The sequence below is a fragment of the Ammospiza nelsoni genome, chromosome 5 (assembly GCF_027579445.1).
Source record: "Ammospiza nelsoni isolate bAmmNel1 chromosome 5, bAmmNel1.pri, whole genome shotgun sequence".
Taxonomy (NCBI): Eukaryota; Metazoa; Chordata; class Aves; order Passeriformes; family Passerellidae; genus Ammospiza; species Ammospiza nelsoni.
Genome location: NC_080637.1, coordinates 9,499,523 through 9,520,668, shown reverse-complemented (window position 1 = coordinate 9,520,668; position 21,146 = coordinate 9,499,523). Strand labels below are relative to the sequence as shown.

Sequence of the window (21,146 nt, the reverse complement as noted above, 5' to 3'; positions counted from 1 at the left end):
TTCCTTAAGAATATAGTTACATTTCCATTTCTGATCCTAGTTATAAATACAGGGATAAAAACAAGGCACGAGGGAAATAGCACAGATATTTAGATAAACTATCTAAATATTTAATATCCTAGAACACTGCTGTTCATTGTTTTGTTTTTCATTTCAACAAAGTTATCATTTTGGAGTATGGCTTATGTGAATCTTTGCTAACAACTGGTTTTAAAATAAGTCAGTCACTTCCCACATTTTATTCATGGAGTCTGGTTGCGATTTTCCCAAAATGTAGGTAAGGAAAACAGAGGCTACAACTTCTAATGCCAAAACATTTGGAAAAAGCAACGAGTTTTCAGACACAAGATCTTTTCTGCAGGTAGCTCAGATGTTACATCTCCCCCTCAGATGTAGGATTGTGATCTCACAGCATGACAATTAGCATTTCAGTTAGATTAAGAGTGTCCTAATGAGGAAAATACCCCAACTGTTCCACTGATTGAAGATCTGGAAGAATAGGAGGACCACCCATTTCTTCAGTGGATATATGTCTGTAACTGCAACAGAGGACAGCATTTAAAAATGCAGCATGCACAGATCAAGAGTAGGAAGATTACTAGTTTAGATAGAACTTTAAATTTCTGCTCTCTTTCTACTGTGTTGACATGACCTGTAAATAATAATAACACTGCAGATTATCACAACAACCTGTGAATAACGTGTCCATCAGCATTCTGGTTGTAGCATGTGGGTGATGGCACTAAGGGCAGGCCTGATGAGGCAATATTTTAAACTCATGCCAGAGGAAGTGTGTCACAGCTTTACCCAATTTCAGCACATTCATCTGCACCATCCTGAAGCCAACTCCTGTGGTTTTTTAAAGGTGATTTCCCTGGTTTGCAGTTTTTTTTAGGGGGGTGGAGAAGAAACATGATGGAATAATTTTCTCCTTTTCCTTTCATCCTGCCCCACTGAAATTTTTCAGAGGGTGCTCGTAGAATATTCCTTTTCTCCTGTAAGTCCAGCAATAGTACTAAGAGCCAATCACTATAGGAACAGTTCAAATGGACTGAAGAATCATAAACAACCAAAAACTGGGCGTGGATGCATATAAATCTGGAAAAATTACTTAATCATACTATTTTATGAATTAAAATGGAATATTCTACACAAATATGATTAATAACCACCAGAGCCTAAAAGCAACTTAAGTTCCCAAACAACAGAAATTCACCAGCATATTTCTAACACCTCCAAGATAGTTAATTGTGAACAGAAAGAAAGAGGTAACATTTGAAAGGATCACACTTCATGCCTCTTCTGCTTCTTCACTAATGTGAATGTGGGCTTTCCCTAGGTTCTCATTCACACAAGAAACCTTGGGCTAAGTTCAGGAGAACCGCAAATGAAGTGAAAGCCCAGTTTGGGCTGTGGTATGTGAACTAGTTCTGCCCTGATTTTGCAGTGAGGATGCAGTGAAAACAAAACTAATTCAGCTTCCAAACTCACAAGCTGCCTCAAAATTTGGAAAAGATCACAAGAGACCCAGCCAGCTGAAGCACTAGAACGTCAGAGGGCTTGTTCACAGAAGTCCCAAACACATGTTCTGAGGATACGCTGAACTTGAGCTTCCTCATGTGATATATAGCTCAAATCTTGTTCAGATTGACCTTAATGCATACAATAATTAATATGAATGGGATGTATATTTAAATAGGAAGGTCTTGTCATTTCTCTTCCCCTTTTTCTATAGATTATTTTTCTAGAACTATTTAATCAACATCTGAGAGACAAGTTAAACTTAAAATTCCATAGAATACAATGCATTATTCATTAGATATTTCTGAATTCATTATGCACTGATTTTAACAACTCGGAACGAATTACACATATTCTTATAGCATCAGTCATCATTAAAAAATCTTTTAGGGAATCTATGTTTTTAACACAGACAACAAACACAAAAGAATATTCAATTTAGAAATGCTCAGCTTGGGAAAACAAAAACACACCACTTATTCAGTAGTCATGAATGATCTATTGTTCTGCACAGTTATGTCCCTCTTTCTCCAGATTATCCAAGAACAGAAGAAAGTTTCATCTGTTATTAAACTGTGGATAGCCTGAAAAGTACATCAGAAATATAGTCTAGTAACTTAGCCATATACGATTCACCCAAGAATTTATTACAGATTGAGACATTCTTATTAAGTCAAAAGTTGAATCTTTTCAACTATGGATTCAGTCATTGGTTGTCCATGTCTCAGAGTTAACACAGAATTTATTGCTACTAAAATTCTTTAAACTTTTTCCAAGTTGCAGTGGAAATCTAAAGGAGCAAATAAAAAAGTAAAGCACATCTCTTAAAAGGTTGACAGCTTTGGAAGCCAAAAGTTACACACACAGTTCCACTGCCAGCAAACATGTTGTATTCTCAGATTAAATGTTTTAAATAACAGTCAAATTTCCAGAAAATTTGTAGAGTTTTCTCCTTATCCAATTAGGTTAACAGAATTACAACTGCTGCTGCTCTGAAATGCACACCAGCCAGAGTTTTTGATGTCTTCTGCAGTTGAATAACAATTTGATGTCTCTGTTCTCATTGCCATTGTCAATTCTTATTGAAATCCAGCTCCACAAAACTAAAAGTAACTTTAAAACAAGTATGGGGTTTAAGAGGACTACAAGGAGTTACTGATATTCCAGACATCAGTACAAGTTACAGAACTCAGCACAGTTTCCAACTTCTTATAATAACCTGAGCACCACAGAAAATATTGTAAATAAAAAAATGTCAAAGAAAGGCAGTTAAAGCCCATTGCCAGTCCTTGTTAAATTATAGTGTAAGCACCAGAAAGGAGCATGAGAAAAACTGGAAATAAAGGAATGTTGATTTTGATAGCAAACCTGGATGTCAGTTTAATTATGGGGTTTTTTGGATACAATAGAAGGATAGAAAAAGAATATTATAAACAGGTATCTGACCATTTTATGACAAGAAGAACATGAAGTCTGCCTCTAGTTTCTGCTATTCTACAGGAATTATTAGAAAATAGGAAAAAAACAAGCTAATAAACAAACAAACAAAAAAATAGAGGGGAAAAGTAACTTTAAAACCCGCATCCAAATTGTCTATCAAGAGACAAAAGACATCCAGTCTCTCCTACAGAAAATACGTTCTTTCCTGAATGGGATCAGGACCAGGTTGACAGAGTTGAAAGAAACGGTGGACTTGTGTCTTTTCAAACATCGCAAAACACAGAATCATAGAACCATTTAGGTTGGAAAATGCCCCTGAGATCCTTGAGTCCAACCACAAACCCAGGACTGCCAACTCACCCCTAAATGTAAACGCTCCATCCACACATTTCCCCAGGCAGCCTAATTCAATGCTGGACAACCCTTTCCGTGTAGAACCTTTTCCTAATAGCCAACATAAACCTCCCCTGGCACAACTAAATCCTATACCCGGAGCTGAAAATTTAACTGTTGCTTTCTGTATTTTCAGTAGTTTTTTCAACTTAAAAAAAAAAACCAAACCGACAGGCAATACAAAACCTCCTCTTTTTGTAAAAATCTTTAAGCATTTCTTCATCCAGAGCTCCCAAAATTGAGAAAGAGGCATACACCACAAAAGAATGGGTGAAAATGCTTCCAGGGTATAGAAACAAGAACCTATATCTAATGCAACTGTTGGAAAAAAGTACACGTATTCTAAAATATGAAAAGTGCATTTATTTCTCAAATTAATGTAGAGTACACAGGGAGAGGCATAAAGATATGGTACTACTTCTACTGGAAAGAATGTTACAGGCATGGTCTTGGCCAAGATTAGTGATGATATAGAAAAGAGTAAGATTACATTAAAACATATCTTGGACATCTCTTTTGTTAATTATCTGGCATAATAAAGAAAACATCTAAAGAAATTTTATTTTGCATGTTAAATGATTCCTTCTTGGAATGGCTTGTTTTGGAACATATAAAAGGAAGTTTTAATCAAAAATAGAAAAAAAAAATATACTTGAGATATTCAGTAACAGTGATCAAACCAGAATTAAATTTAGTTCTCTTAGAGCAGCAATAATATAAAATAACAAACTAAAAAAAATTAACTTAAGATATGACATTTCAGAAGACTGTTAAAACCAAAACAAAAATTAAACTTTACCAAAAATAACTGGACCCATATAATATGAAGTTAACTTAAATCCTTGTATTACTAGCTGGAAGCTACATAAACACATGATACTAATCACAACTATTTCTGGACCTTGAAGAATCAGGAAAACTAATTTTAAAAACTCCACTAGCAAAGCAAAAAATTCTTGGACTCTTTTTTTTGCATTAAGCAGAAACCTTTCCAAAATAAACAAATAGCCCATTGAGGCCAACAGGAGAATCAGCCATGAACATGAACTGAGGGGGATTTGATACTTGACCAAGTTATGATGAGGTAAAAGTTAGCATGAATGCCTCTGAATCAAGAAATTTTAGCTTCAAATTACCAACAATGCTGTGAAGTTAGTTTAATTTATATTTTCAGTAGGCTGTATATGTGCACTTAGATGCCACATGATTTGTTAAACCACTGGAAACTCTTCTCTGCATATGTGAATTGCTAAGTTCACATCAAATCTGAAGAATCTGTAGAAAAACCCCAAACCAGGGAAGCTGTCTACAGAAGGATCCATGTCACCAATGCTACTTTAGAATAAATGAACATTTGCTTTGTTCTTCATCACAACAGTTTAATGAAATATCTTTTTCAAGACTTGTTTCAAGTAATGATGATAAACCTCTGTCCTAGAGAAAAAGCATCATTGAAAGTCACAGATAATGTGTTAAGTTTTTAGTGCTTATTCACATTCATCCAAAAAAAAAGGAATTTTGCCATCTTGGGATCTCTTATAATGGCAGATGAGATTTTCTAGAAAAGCTTGTAATATTTCCAGAAATAAGTGCAAAGCTCTTTCAATTTACTGTCCATTTTTTTTCAATATTTGAAACATTGAAAAGATATTGTTTCAAAGAATTTTATGCAATTCTGAGCACTATAATTTTCAAAAATGACTTATTCTTAAGAACGTCTCATTTCAAAACCTTGGACTTCAAAGAAAAATGCTGTATCTCAATTTATTAAAATGGCAGTCATCACAAAATCAGTTCATATGAAATTTCTGAATTAAATGCTTATCTGTGAACAAAACTAAGCATTATTGTGGAGTCTAAAATTGAAAGACAACAGCCATTTACTTTTTCAAAGCATTGCTACTGTTTCTGACAACTGAAATAGGCCAAGGCTCCTTTTAACATTCCTAAACTATCTGTAAAATTGAAGTTAATTAACACTATCTAGATAAACATTACAAAAGAACAAATGGCAGCAGCTTAAGGAAAAATTTGGTTTCATCAGCACACTAGAATTTTTGGAATGCATTTACAGCACAATCAATACAAGGAAAAAGGTTAATTTATCTAACTTAGTATCTCAAAGCACTTTAAATAAAATGTTTCACTTACAAACTTTAGAGTTTACAGATTAAAAAAACCTGCTTGTTAGCAAAGCATATAACAATTTATTACTAGTTTACCAGTCTGAGCTGAGAATGACACCATCTAAGATAATACAAAGTAAATACAGAATGCCTTTTTGTTATTACTCCTAAAGCAGAATGTGCTCAGATAACCATAGATTATTTTTTAACTTGCTTGTCTAATGCACTTTCCAACTGCCAGCCTGATCCTTCTTTTCTTGAAATTTTCATGTTAGCAAGTCTTTTGGGAAAAGATTGCCTGTGTTGATATAGTGGGTTTGATTTAGGTTAAATGAAGCCCCATCTCACTACCTCAGTTACATGGCCTTCTCTAAACATCCAGTGCAAATGTTTATCTAGTGAGGACTCTCATCTTTCAGTCATATAGAATTTATGTGGTCTTTTATTCCAAATGTTCTTTTCCTGTAGCATTATATTGATGTGGGACACCTCCATCATTCCTTGGCTCCTGGCTTTAAGATTCGTGCTCCAGAAATCTCCACATGTATGTACATCCCCAAGACTCCCCTGGGAATAAAAGTATGTCAAAATCCTAGAGGAAAGTGCCAGGATAATAATTCTAACCCATTTGAAAGCAAGGAGTAGAAACCAAAATAGCTTCCAAATACTCATTTATTCCACTGTCCTCAATTCACTGGCAAAAAAACTTCAAAACAAATCCCCATGTTTCTGTTAATTTTAATTTTCTTAATCCTTAAGAATACAGATTTAGTGCCTTTAATTCATTAAACAAGAAAATACCTTCAGGGTAAATAATTATTAGATATCATGTAGATTTCACAGGAACAGCTACGTGCAACACAGGAGACTGAAATTTCTATAGGAACCATTGGAAAAGATAATTATGTTGCCACAGAAATGTCAGTAGTTATCTGACTTCTCTATAGAATTTATCAGTTTGGAAGGGCCAAAAGAGAGGAATCATTTATCACAGTAAAAATTATTTCATTGCCTTTTGATCTAATTTCCTTAGAAAATCAGGCGTTGTGGAACACTCTGCAAATTGGTGACACAATCCTTGTTCTCTATGACACAAGAGATCCCACTGACCAATTTTAAATTTTGTGGGAAAAGAGTGAGAACAAAATCATTAGATAACTAATACAATTAGCAGACCAATTAACTGTCAATTAGCACTTGCAAACTAACTGGTCAACAAGCCCATGCAGAAACAATCATACCTCGGCTGTTTTTGGCCCACCTAGAGAGCCAAATAAGTGTTTAATGAATAAAAAGGGTTGGAGAAATACTGCAGAAGGTTCCATGGGAGGGATATGGTTGCTATAAGGGAGACCTCAGTGCCTGGGATGCCCTTATATCTGCAGTAGGAAAACACTAGGGATGAGGAAAAGTGAGTATGACTTTGGAAGAATTAAGTGATTGAATAAAATTGAAGATGTTTAAAAAGCTAATAATAAAGAAAATAACATCTCAGAGTACTTCAGTAGAGGAAAGAACAGAAAAAAACCCAAGGCAGATGTGATATAAGGATATGGGAGTACAGAATACATCCTTCATTTTCCAAGTTTATCTTCTTTAATGATAGCCTGCTACTGAGGCATGCTCATATTCCTTATTGCCAGTGTCACACTGCTCAAAGGTATTTCAGTCTCTTGAGATAAAACAAAAGATAGTTAGAAGGAAGTTTTAGTCTCCATGTAGGTTGTATAATTCTACTGGGAAGCAAATTATGAGGTTTAGCAAGACTTAAATATATCACAGGAGCTTGCTGAAAGTTTTCCATGTAAAATTAAATGAATGCAGATTGCTAAAATATTACTGGGGTCATATATTATTGGTGATTGAATAAACCCAACAAAAAAACCTCTCGGCGAAATAAAAGGCCTTGACTTTCCAAAAAATAAATATCTTAATTATAAAAATATTTGGTTTAAAGACAAGTTTCATAGGTACTATAACTTCTTTAAGCATCATATCAGATGTCTGGATTTCACCATCCAAGATAGACATCAACCATCAGTGGTGAGGTCTTTATTTAGGTTCATCCTCTATATTTTCAGCAGGTGTGAGGTCTTTTTAAGGATTAAAAATCAGTATATGTTTAGGTTAGGAAGTGACGGGTTAAAAGCAAGTCTTGTCCAATCAACAGCATTAAGATCAACACAACTTTAAAATGCAATTACGGAACCTGCTCTCTGGATCTACCTCCACACTCTAGTGCTCTCAAATGCATTTTGTAAAGTCTGTGAACAATTCTGTAGTGAGTAAGCAGCATCAGCATTGTTACAACTCCTGTGAAACCAACTGCAGGACTCGAGATGCCAACAGAAACCTGTTCTCTCCCTGTGCTACTGTGATGTGTTTGCAGCCATAATTATGGTTCTCCTGTCGATGCTGTAACAGCTAACCTCTGCCATCAAAATTAAAATGCCTGGCAACAGCAGACCTTGAAGACTGAAGGACCAAACACTTACAAAGCAAAACCAGTGAGACAAAATTCACACAGAAATCAACACCTGTAGAAACTTATCAGCATGTTGTGAGCAGCTGAAGGCAGAGGCCAAACCACTCCAACAAGGCTGAAGGCAGGCTGCAGTCCTGCATATAATGTATGACTAGTTCAGAAATCTCTGGAGCATCTTTTCATCATAGGTTAGAAACCTACCAGTTAATTTATAGTATACACCATTTAAAATCTAAAACATGCTAAGACATGACAAGTTTAACTCTCAGCTTTTCCCCACGGGTGCTGCAACACTCCCAGGCACTGGTATCAGATATCAGGAAATGTCAATATCTCTGTTACCTTTCAACAATCCCAAGGTAAGGCATTTCTATGCTGCTATCAAATTCACAGCACACTTCAGGAACTGTTTCACAAGATGAACAAACACTAGTTATTATTATTTTCAAATCTCCATGCTGCAATTTTTTCGCTTTGTTTTACTCTTAAATTAGAAGTACAAGGAGTTTTCAACAGCCCAGGCATCTAATTTTACAGCTCAAGTATTTTAGTGCTATTACACGTTAAAACAGTAAATGTGAAACCACAAAAAAGAAAAAGAAAATCCATTAGCCTGATAATATGAAGTAACTTGTTTCATTTTCTAAGAAAGTAAGGGGTTGTTCCATGTCAAGAAAATTACAGAGACCACATATAGCACTTATAAAATTTATTCCACAATTCTAAATGACATGTACCCACACATATTACAGTGTTCTAAAATGCCTGAAAGAATCATCTTCTGCAAATACAATTTTCCTTATGACAAAGGAGGGCAGTAAGTTGTAATTCTCAAGATTTTCTGTAAGTGTTTAACTGGAGAATAAAATAGAAAGTGAAATTTTACACATAAATCAGAATTTTCAAAGTTTAAAGTTGCTTTGTAATGCCTGGGGTATGGGCAAAATAGAGCAACTTTTGTCATTGATCCTAATGGATCACACTACAGGGATGGCCTCAAAGAATCCATGCCATAGATTTTGATCTTGCAAACAAACCCCAACTTAACTTTCAATCAAAGAAGCAATTTGTATAATTAAAAGTACACACATAAGATCAAACACTTATAGAACCATAGCTTTAGGATGCAGTCTTTAAAGCCACTTTTTGTGCAGTGGAAATAACCTAGCTTGTATCTAACCTCCAGCAGATTTTTACTGCTTCTTTGCTGAGGAGTGGCTGAGCTATGGCAGACAGCTGTGAGTGGCTCACCTATTTCACACAAAAGTACATCAATTTAGCTTAAACTGTTCTGAAAGCTGCTTAACCGAAGCATGCCATGCTCAATCTAAATCAGCACATTGTGCATGGAAGCAGGTGCAGAGCACATCAGTCATGACTGTGGTGCAGAGACAATTGTGTCCAGCAGCTCTGGGAGCAACTTACACTGCTCAAATGACTACACCTCCATCCTCCTCTTCCAGACCATTATTAGGTCAAAGACACACTACTTAAGAATAATATCTTTACTTATAGTTTATCAAGGCAACAGTACTGCAGCTTGCAAACTCTGCACTAAGTCATTCTCAGGCAAAGGGTTTTATCCTTGCATGTGCAACATGCTAGACCTATCATCAGACATTCTTCCCAAATTCATCTTACTTACTTTTATTGAAATGTAAGGACTCTGGCTTAAGCTGACCACTATTCTCCCTCTAAACTCAACAGAGGCAGAAATACACCTCCAGGTGAAACACAATCACCAAATGGATCACCTCTTTCAAAGAGTAAGGTCAGGAGCAAGCAATATGTTAGATGCATGGGCAGAATCAAACGGGATGAACTTCAATAAGTCCAAGTGCCGAGTACTGCACTTTGGCCACAATAACCCCCTGTACCGATATAAGCTGGGGATGGAGTGGCTGGATAGTGCCCAGGTGGAAAGGGACCTGGGGTGCTGGTTGACAGTCGATTGAATATGAGCCAGCAGTGTGCCCAGGTAGCCAAGAGGGCCAATGCCATCCTGGCCAGTATCAGAAATGGAGTGGCCAGCAGGAGCAGAGAGGTCATTCTTCCCCTGTACTCGGCACTGGTGAGGCCTCACTTGGAGTATTGCATCCAGTTCTGGGCCCCTCACTTTAAGAGGGACGTTGAGTTACTTGAGCGTGTCCAGAGGAGGGCAACGAGACTAATAAGGGGCTTGGAGCACAAGCCATACAAAGAGCGACTGAGGGAGCTGGGGTTGTTCAGCCTGGAGAAAAGGAGACTCAGGGGTGACCTCATCACTCTCTACAACTTCCTGAAGGGTGGCTGTGGTGAGCTGGGGGTCGGTCTCTTTCTCCGGGCGACAACAGATAGAACTAGAGGACAGTCTCAAGTTGCGTCAAGCGAGATGTAAGTTAGAATTAAGAAGCAAGTATTTCACAGTAAGAGTGGTCAGATACTGGAATCATTTACCCAGTGAGGTGGTGGAGTCATCATCCCTTGAAGAATGCAAAAAAAGACTGGATGTGGCACTTGCTGCCATGATCTAGTGAACAGTTAGAACATCGACTGGACTTGATGATCTTATAGGTCTCTTCCAGTCTTGAACTTCTGTGATTCTGTGAATATGCTGACAACTTTGTAGTCACAAAAGTTTATGGGAGATTTGCTATTGTAATTAGTGAAATAAGCTCTCTGTTTAACTTTTGTATCAATTATTCTGGTTTTGCAATAAAGGTTTCATATATAGCAGCAGAATTTAAGGACAGTGTACTGCATTCAGAGCCATTGTTGGAGAAACACTTCTTTACTGACTTCTAAATGTGAAGCATTCTATTTACAAAAACTCAATTCTTCTAGAAATGAAATAACCACTGCAGAGCTTAAGTGTTAAACCATAGAAGCTGCAGTCACTCAACAAGGAATACTATGGAATCAGTAAAGTGCTTGGGACTGTTTACAGCCTGGTTATGAGCTATAATAAGTGCTGAACCTGCTGAATACTTTAGCACCTTCTCAGCAGCGTGTTTAGAAATGACTGCTATCCCAGATGCTATGCTTGTGTAACCTGAAAATATGCAGGAGGACATGGCCATGCCTAAGATAAGCAGAGAAGAGAGAATAATGACTTAACTGCACGTAAACACGGGCACGTAAAGACAAGACATTTTATCAGCAACAACATTAATAAGAACAAGATCTCCAAGAGGGCTCATGTCTTTCTGGGCTCCCAGACAGGACATACTTTCAAGCTTTGCATCATACCATTCTCAATCAACTAGGATGAAGTATTTAATATATAAAGGAATGGGTTTATTTTCCTTTACTCTTGGCTTTTACCACACACCCACAGGAGAGCACTTAGCTTAATCATAAATAAAGAGTTGCAGGAGCTCATGGAATTGAGCAACACTTGCTAACCTTTAGCTTTCTGGATGAAAAATGACCTTCAGCGATGACCCCAGTGAATAGTGCTATCTGGAATAGTTCCCTCACATCAAGAAACCTATTATTTTGCTATTATTAAGTTTTAGTAACACTGCTGGGAGAAACCATCTGTTAAAAGAGAAACAAGGTACTAACCCTTAGGTATGTGGGGTCTGTTGTTTTCTGCAATCAGTTTAAGGCACTTTTCATTCATTTTGTACCATTTCCTTTCACCAGTGTCAGGAAGATCAGAATAAGAAAAGACCGAAATCCTTGTGATGTTTATTGCACATCAACAAATAAAAGATATATTTACAGCTGCATTCACCACTTTACTAGGCCTATTAAACAAATGTGTTGTAAGAAAGAGCTTATAAAGCAAACTTAGCAACAGTAAAAACCCCATTGTTTGACTCCCCACAGAAGCTTCAATTGCTTCACAGTATGAAGCCAGGAATCCTTTAGATGAAAATAAACACAGAAGTAGAGAACAGAGACATTAAGGATGTGAAGAGGAGTTAAATCTTCTTTCACTGAATGCCTATCTTCCAAGCACCGGTCCCTTCGTTTAGAGAATTATTTTTGGGGAAAAAAAAAAAAGACCCATCATCATGTTAGAGGAGCCTAGCATGGGTTGAGAATTTATGTATGCATATAAATTTATTTTGGGGGTTTAAAAAAAAAATAGGAAAGATAAACCACAAATGCTGAACAAGCAAATCTCCTAAAACCTGAAATTCTTCATTACTGATGTAGTAAAAATGCTAGCAACGTGATTTCACAAGGACCTTGTGAAATAAACAACCTTTTTTCATATCTATTCCTGCCAAATCACAGTCTGAAGAGTACTGTATATTGCCTTTCATCAAATTCTTATAAATAATGAACATCTTTTGCTCAGGCCAAAGGGATAGGAGAAGCTGTCAGTGATATTTTTGCCTTTCTCCCATTTTTGGCCACTAGACATTTTTTGGTTGAGTTTATGTTGGTGGGTTTTTTTATTTTTCATTAATGAAATTTTTGGCCTTTATTTAGCGTGAAAATACAGAAAAAAATTATTCATAAGGATCCTTTGAACTATATTGCAGTAGATCCCACAAAGCAGACAAGTCTCATGCTTCTCATATAATCTTCCTTGACAAGACAGTTTCCTTCAGAGTTAGGAACTTCTGAAATGAAAATTCAACCAAGAATGGTAATATAATTTTTGAATGTTACACTTATATCTCAAACTGGTGTTGCCATTTGATCATTAGAATGTTTCTTTTGAATTGACTTTGTAATGTGCAGAAATTTACAAAACCAGTTTTTAATCCATTCCTTGATACGGGAGGTCTAAGTACCAAGAGGCAATCAGCAGCAGGCAGGTGAGTTCCAGAGGATGCTGTGGCACTGTGCTTCCCCATGGAAAAGCAAAGACAACATGATGGATTATTGCTGCTTCCTGGTACACAGAATTGGTTCTGTTCTTCTGGAGTTTATGAGGGAAAAGGTTGGCACTTCCACAGGGCAAATGAAGTTTCAGTCTGAAACACAACACTGCATTCAGCAACAAATCTCAGATCATTACATGTAACTGGAGGACTCTTGTTGACTTTTAATAAGAGTTGAGCAGATTCTGATTGACAGAAGAGGCAATAAAACACACCAGGTACTCTAGCGAGACAGGGCAGAAAGACATGACATAAACAACTGCCAATTCTCTGCTTTCACTTGAGACTAATAAAAAGTAATTTAAAGATGAGATTCAACTTTCATTTCATCAAACATTATTTTGCAGCCACATGAGCGAATCCAGTTTTGCATCTATTGGCTGCACACACAGGCTCGGTGTCATGCCAGGGCCAAGATGTTTGGCAGGCATCCCTTTGCCAACTCTGTGGTTGCAGACCTCCTGTACATACTTGCACAGAAACTGTAAAAGGAACCTTTGACATGCCATTTCATTCTGGATGTCCTCTCAATTTCAGGTAAAATAAGAAGGGGTAGGCCAGAAGAGGAACAAAGATTCATCACTAAGATTATACATTCACCAAGAGCAGTGCAGCTAAAAAGTGCATTTGGATGCTTGATTGTAATGTGCTGCAATTTACAAACCCTTTGACAAGGTCTAGCATCAAAATGCCACAAAGAACCCCTGAGACAAATCAGAGAAACCACTCCTTCTGTTTATAACATTGTGTCTTAAAAAATGAAAAAACCCACCAAACTAAACTTATCTTAAAATACTTTTGCTTGGGTGCTTTTTGTAAGTATGAAAATCATCACAGGGCAAGAAAAAAACTGAATACATAATGGTACAGTCCTGCTTTACATTGTTTTGAAAGGGGAAAAAATAGTCTTTAGACTGCTATAAAATAGTTTGCCAAAGGGATGCAGCATGAGTGAAAGCATATCAATTTATAGCTTAAACTAAGAAAATGCTTAGAGGAAATGCACATTGAAGTCAGCTTTCAATTGAAGTCGTTAACAAGGAGAAATCTCTCTTCCAAAACATGAATTTGTAGCCTTGAGGGTGATCAGAAGAACCAAGATCAAGGGAAAAATGGAATTTGTCAATGTGAGATAAACACATTGGTTTTGAAATTGGGCTCTGAGAGAATCATGATGGTTTCCTTTGTTTTAATATATACAGTAGGCTCAGTAAAGTCAGTTCCTCAAACTGAATCTTGGTGTTGACATTTCAAATTTTTCACCAATTTAAAGATTGAGTTTATTTTTAAAACTTCTCAAATATTATTTCTTCAAAATTATTTAAGTCCTTTCTTAAGAGGAGTTTGAAATTATGGCTAAAGTACTGCATATGTTTATAATGCAATATTTTCATTCTTTTTCAACATGATCTTTCATGCTTAATCCTGAATCCTTAACTGATTTAAATAAATGCCAAACATTAACTAACCAACACAAAACATTTTAAATAGTATATTCAAGAGGGCTTTTTTCCCTGTAAAACAAAGATTGTTATCTTTATTTCTACAGGCTATGAATTTCTTCAAGAAATGATGATTTTTGTAATTACACTGTCTGCATGCTATAACTTCAGCACATTTGCCTGGCTACAAGAAGAAAACTAGGGCAAGAGTTTTAATAATATATAAAATTCCATTGCACACTTTTAGTATATTTATTGATCAAAAGTTCCTCAAAAGGCCTGACACAGATGCTCACCCTTGCACACCATCTGCAAATCACGTAAATAGCATTAATCCTCTTTTCATTTAAGCAAAATATAACGCCTGCTTTCAGTGAAATAATGATGAGTACGATATCTGATGAAGAGTTTAAAATAGCAGATGGTGTTATCACTTTGAAAGCAGGGAGCTAGCTGCAGAGAAGCAGCAACATGCAGGATATTCTGATCTTGCACCTTCAGATAGTGCTTTAAAGCAGGAACGGGAGAGTGATTGATGTTAGGCTGCAAACCGTCTGCTCCTTGCATCCCTGGTGTGGCACTCATCGCCCCAGAGCTCTGCTACAGCAATACTCGCAGCAGCCTTTGTCAACAAAGTGCAGTTATGAAAGGAACTAGCATAAATTCTCTGCCAAAAAATCCCTATCTCAGTGGGCAAGGCACTCTAAGGTTACTTGTAAGCACTCCAGAACTTCCTAGCAGTCACCCCTTGTGATATGGGTAGATAATAAACCTGAATTTTGTCCTGAATGTTGGTAGACAATCAGTTGCCTATCCAGTGGGAGGTGCAGAAGCTGTCCTCTCTGCCTCATAAGTGGCCTAGAGATGCTTGTGCATCTTTGCCCAAGATATTTCTAAGCTGACATTGAGTTCTATGTGGCCCTGAGAATTATAGAACATTACTCATCACGTGTTTTTTCCAAACACTTTTAATTCTGGTTATCAGCCCTTATACCCAAGCACATTTATGTGTGAAGCCATAATAAAAAACATTAGGTTCTAAACCCTTGGAATTTTACTGCTTTTTAATTCAATGTAAGAAATACAAAAACTTCAATCTGTTATATACACATACACATATTTTACAGATACATACATACATATATATAAATATATATATATAATTTATATGTATATATGTGTGTGTGTACACATACACAATATCCTCTACTTTTTTTTGTACACCGACCTCTCTGGACTACATATAAACAAAGACCACAAGTCGGCTCCTTATCTTGGCACAAAGTCAAGGTGAGTTATATCAAGCATGAATTAACATCTTTATTGGATTTGAATGTGCTTTGGTAGGAAATCTGCTCTTTCCTAATTCAAAACCAGTGAAAGCTGTTAGAAATAGAAAACATTTTCATGTATGAAATTGAACCAGTCATGATTCAGCTTTGGGTTATGTGGTTGGTCATTAATTAGCCATGATTTAAGTGGCCAGGTGATACTAATTGAAAATACTATACTTTGATTAAACATATTTGCCTACTTTAGAATTCGGAAGTGACTATCTAAATGTGCCCTACATTTTTGTTACTCAATGTAATTGTTAGTCCCTGAGTAAATTTTACTGCCCTCTAGCTACAGAACAGAGGAAGCTATCATGGATAAACATGGTGAAACTCTTAGTCTTAATTACAATAAATTCTAAATTGAAAATATCAGGGAAGTTAAAGTAGGCATGCTGAAACCAGTTCCTGCAAATGGCAATGAAACATTTTTTCTGCTGTAACAGACCTCAGCAGCCCTCCAGGATGACTAGTCAGCCTCAAAAAAACGAAATTCTTCTACATTAAATGTTTTATATTACACATTTTATATATTAAAATATTACTGTGAGCATGGAGAGTATCAGTTTTTGTCTGCAACATTTCATCTCTCCCTTCCTTAGCAGTATGTTACTATTTGAAATATTTGTGCTTGGAGAATACATTTTTTTAACCCAGATGATTTCCTTCTAAGTTCAGTGTGCTCCTTCTGCCTGCTGCAGCTTGACTCTACTGCAGAAAGTTGCAATCAATTCCAACAACAGGCAAAAAAGACATATTTCAAAGGGTAAGGCAGGCACAGCTGGTTCTTAGCCAAACTTTTCCAGACAAGAGCAGTGTCCAGTGCATAGCTGCACAACCTGAGTGTCAGGTAATGCCAAAACCCCTCAAGCCACTAAAGAGAATGCAGTGGGTAAAACAGAAAACAGATCCCTCAAGATGTGCAAATTGCTGCATTTAACTGCACCAGACCCCATCGCTGCAACAGAACTGTATGGACCACTCTAAAGGCTCAACATCTCATTTTCATACTGTATTACCTTTGTTCTTTACCATAATTATGAACTAGGAAAAAAATCCCATCCCAAACCAATTAGAAATACAAATAAAACCATGCATAATGCTTGAATTAGACAATCATGTCCTTCATGTGCCTTTCATGACCACATGCTTCCAGTGTAGCTCTGTTAGGCTTATAAAAATATATCCCTCCTGTCCTCTGGAAACTCAATCCATTTCAATCTGTAATGTAAATAGTTTCTTTTTAACACCCAGTGTGTGCTGATTTCACCTTAATTATATATTTCCCATTGCTAGAACTCAAACTGTGGGACACTGGGAAAGAATTTCACCAGCAGCCTATAAAGAACAGGGGCTGAAGCTTGGCTTCCATTAACACCTCATTAGCCAGAGTCTGTACTGTATGTAAAATGAGCTAATGATTTTTAAATGAAGTTGTCAACCTATAACTTAATAATGCAGAAATCTATTTCTCTGTAATATTGACATGCTATACACATGTTTATCTCTACAAATCAATGTGACGATATTGGAGTACACAGATCTTGGTTGGTCATCTTCAAACACTGATCTTTAGTGTCTTTAATACCACAAGTGGTACTGATTGCAGTATAAATTTCCTAATGGACACAAGATCATGGTTTGAGGAAAACACCTTTAAGTTCTGGATATAAACCTATCTCAACTTACTAGAAATGAAGTTAGAACCATAAAATGACTGCTAGGTGATTATAGGATCAAGTCACGTCTGAAAAAGAAATGGCAACAGGCACATTTGAGCTTACTGGGAATTGAGACCATCACCTGCCTTAGCAAAAATCACCATTACAGTTTGCATTGGCTTGACAGGTTTAGCAGTAGTTCATGAATGCAGGACTTCCATTAACTCCCACTGAAGCAGGGTAAATGGCCATGGAGTCAAACAGGGGTTGCACAATACATCCCTTAATTGGCAGGGGGACTGTGGTATTCCAATCCATCAGGCGACCCCTCTGCAAGGGTTAGGACCTGATCTTGCTGCTGTGGGTTTGGAGACATGTGTGCACTGCAGGTGAAGGTCTGGTTTGCTGGGAGAGCAAAAGGTTCCCCTTCACTGTCAGGCCACTAACTCACTTTCACTGAGCACCACTTTAAAAGGGATTTAAAGAGATAATTTGTGAATTGTTAAAAATCAAAGGACACTCTTAATTCGTGCAAGTGTGCTCTTGACTGAATGGAAACAAGACTTTAAAATGGCCTGGTTTTAATTATTCTTCCACAACAACAACAACAAATCTGATGTCCATAACCTCGTCATACTCATCACAGAAGCTTTCAACTTTCCAGTCAGCACTGACCTTTCTTGCAAGGGCCTGAATCCCAATTAGCCACCAACATCTGCAGTTCCAAAGGGAGGCAGTGAGCAGGCCTGCTGACTTCCATGTTGCAGGGTCTTTGCAGTGAATTTTTTATCTGAGCTGCACCTACTCCACACTGAAAATTTGCACATATGGGCTTCATCCTCTGTGCCACACCAGCAACTCACAGGCTGAAGCACCTTCATACAGAGGGTGCACACCCACATCTCTGTAACTTCCCCAAGCTCTCTGGTACCCACAGCAGCCTTTCTCTGGAGCAAATGCAATTCAGATGAGGGTGCCTCCTGCTGCTCCTGTTTGATTAGTGAGGACAGCAGTGACATTTGCTCTCTGTCTTCTTGCTGGGTCGCTACATTCTTCTGGCAGGGCGGGCTGCAGTGGCTGCTCCCAGGGTGGCAGGCAGGTATGCCATTTCCAACCCTTGCCTGGGGATAGATATGTGCTCAGGCACTCCCTGACTGCAACGCTGCTTGTAAAATCAGTCTCATTTCCTAAGGGTGAAAAATGTGACGGGGTATTGTACAAGGTGAAACATAACATGGCGATGTGTGTGACTGTGGTGGGGAATTTATGAGGACAGATCTTTCTGTGTTGCTGGATCTGAGGGAACTACCATCAGGCAGGTAAGGTTTGGCCCTCTGTGAGAAATTGATGTTTTAAGATCTCTTTGAAGATACCAGAGTTATGATGTGTTATGGCCAAATTACTGGCCCACTGCTGAAAAGAGAAGTCGTATGCAGTGAAATGTACACTAGTTCCAACCATTGGACAGCAATTACTACTACAAGTGAGCAGAGAAGCAGTTAATAGTCACAGCACCACAGTGGGGAGCTTGCCAAAATTTTCAGCTAAGCCAAAGTCCTGAACCAACATAACACTTGGTCTATTTGTCTCATTTACTGTGCTTTTCTCATCCCCATAACCCCAACAGAAGCAAACAAATGTCAGTAACAATTAGAGCCCTAGCAGTTACATCTAGAAATAAATCAATATTCAAATGCACATTTTCAACAGTAAGAGATGTGAAAGGATTATACAGTCAGCATTTGGCACTCATTCCTACTGTACTCTGAAGCCATAGGTTAAAAGAAAAGCGGTTTATATGTTAAAAGGGGTCATATAATTTATTTCATTCAGAGCAATTAATTGTTTACTTACAAGACAGCTTTCCATGAAAAATACTTCTTTCTCTAAACCATTTCATAGCCCTATAAAAGCAAGCCCCATTTCTTATAGCTTCCTAGCAAGACTTTCAGACCAATTATCCTATTCAGATTCTCCCTTCCTTATAATTGGTAATTTAGCTTGCTATATAAAACACAATTAAACCTTGTTAGGAGTAAAGCTGTTAGGAGTAAAGATACACATGGATCTCTAGATGCTGCTAATTCTTAAAACTTAGCCATTCTTAAAATAGGTATTCTAATGTACTTCACACTGGTGCAGCTTAGTTATCACTTGTATAACCATTGAGATGTTCTTGAGTAAATTGGAATTTGCTCATTCCCAACTATGTCAGCAAAAAAGCATTTTGTTTTCATCTGTACCTAAGAGGTGATATCCAAACATTACTGATTGGCCAATCATCACTTTATCTTGCACATTTACATTTCTTTCTCCTATTGCAATGACCATCTCTCATACCTGTCTAAGTATATAATCTACAAATGTATGCCCTGCTGCAGAGAACTGAAATGCCATGGCTATGCACAGGTATTTTACATATATACAGCATTTAACCCAAATCATAGAGAAGAGTTTAAATGACATTCAATCCAGAACAGAGACACTGAAGGAGCTAAGGAAGAATGGTTTAGCCTTCAGGTAACTGAGACTTAAATAATTTTAAGCAAAAATAAAAGTTCTAAGTATTCCATATAAAATGTCAGAAAAAATAACATTTTTCCTGTGGCTAACTCAGTTAAACAGCAAGCAGACTTACATTGGCAGGTACTCATTTTAATTATAGTGTGATGACACTTGCTAGTTTAGAAAATGAATCATATGGTTGCACAGGAATTCAGTCCCTTTTGCCTTAGCTATATTTGTAGTCAGATAGAATTCTAAAAGTGAAACAGACATTTAATTGTTTAAGGGTTACATGATGCACATTTATTCAGCAATAATTTCAGGTTATCTTCTCCATTTCTTTCCCTCCTAATAAGAGACATGACAGCCTTCTTACAGCATGGAGAGTAAGAGAGAATGACATGCAAATCTAACACACTTTCAGGTAGAAGAATATTTCAGCAGTCTAAAATCATCACTGTAAGTACCTTAAGTATTCTAGAATTTGTAAACTTAATCTAGGATGCAGCTTAGCACAAGGAAACAATTCACAACATTTCTGAACAGGAACACTTTATCTATCAAAGGACCAAAATTTAATCCCGATGCAATGCATTCAGTGAAGGCAGTGAACTTGCAGAGTACGAAGTCTTTAAAAACCTGACACACTGACCTACCTTTATGTGACAGACGTAACCTCGGCTGCCTCGTATCTGCAGCGTGACATCCAGCCGGGAGCTCCAGCAACAAGCCACACAGTGCCAGCATCAGAAGGTCCTGAGCAGATGCCATCCTGCCCAGGATAAATTTCTTGTTCTCTTCACTCAGTGCTGCTGTTTGTCTGTTGTTCTGCTGGGGTGTTTTTAAGGCTCCAACTTCCACTTTGCCAGTGCAGTTAGATCTCTCTCTCTCTCTCTCTCTCTCTCTCTCTCTCTTTGGTCAGTTTGTGGGGTGCCTCTCTGGGAAATTCAGCGTTCATCAGAGCAGCACACAGCCTCAGCTAGCCATTTGTCAAGCTGTGCAAATGTCATGTAAAAATATTCCCCTCCCTAGGACAATTGTTTATAAAGTGCAAGGACATTCCAAGGCGTTACTCTGCAGTGTTGTGTCTTGAGCTGTCTTTAGTAACTCTGCCAGTGGATTCAGGAAGAAGCTGTATTTTCAGTCCCTCCTGCAAGGCAATTCATTCAGAGGAGGAGGGAGGGAGAGGAGAAGGAAAAGAAAAAAAAAAAAAAACCACGGAAAAAAGGAGAAAGCACCCTCCTCCTTGGTGCTCCTCAGAACTCAGCCCCTTGCTCTGACTTGCCAAACAGCTAGCTTTAATTCACCTTTCACCTCTGCTAATTAAAAGCAAGAAGTGCCATTGCCTCCTGGAGTTGCAGGATGCACCCGGCGGGAGCCGGGCTGTCAGGCTGCTGTATTCGCCGGGAAAGTTCA

General features: G+C 37.6%; 1 protein-coding gene across 1 annotated transcript in view; it reads right to left on the bottom strand.

Annotated features, from left to right (window-relative positions):
* SEMA3E (semaphorin 3E) overlaps positions 1-20,830 on the bottom strand; it is a 130,920-nt gene extending 110,090 nt beyond the window's left edge. The window contains exon 1 of the mRNA XM_059472917.1: positions 20,387-20,830. Coding sequence (XP_059328900.1) covers positions 20,387-20,501 — 115 coding nt within the window. The 5' untranslated portion in view covers positions 20,502-20,830. The remainder of the gene's footprint in view (positions 1-20,386) is intronic.
* Between the last annotated feature and the right edge of the window lie 316 nt (positions 20,831-21,146).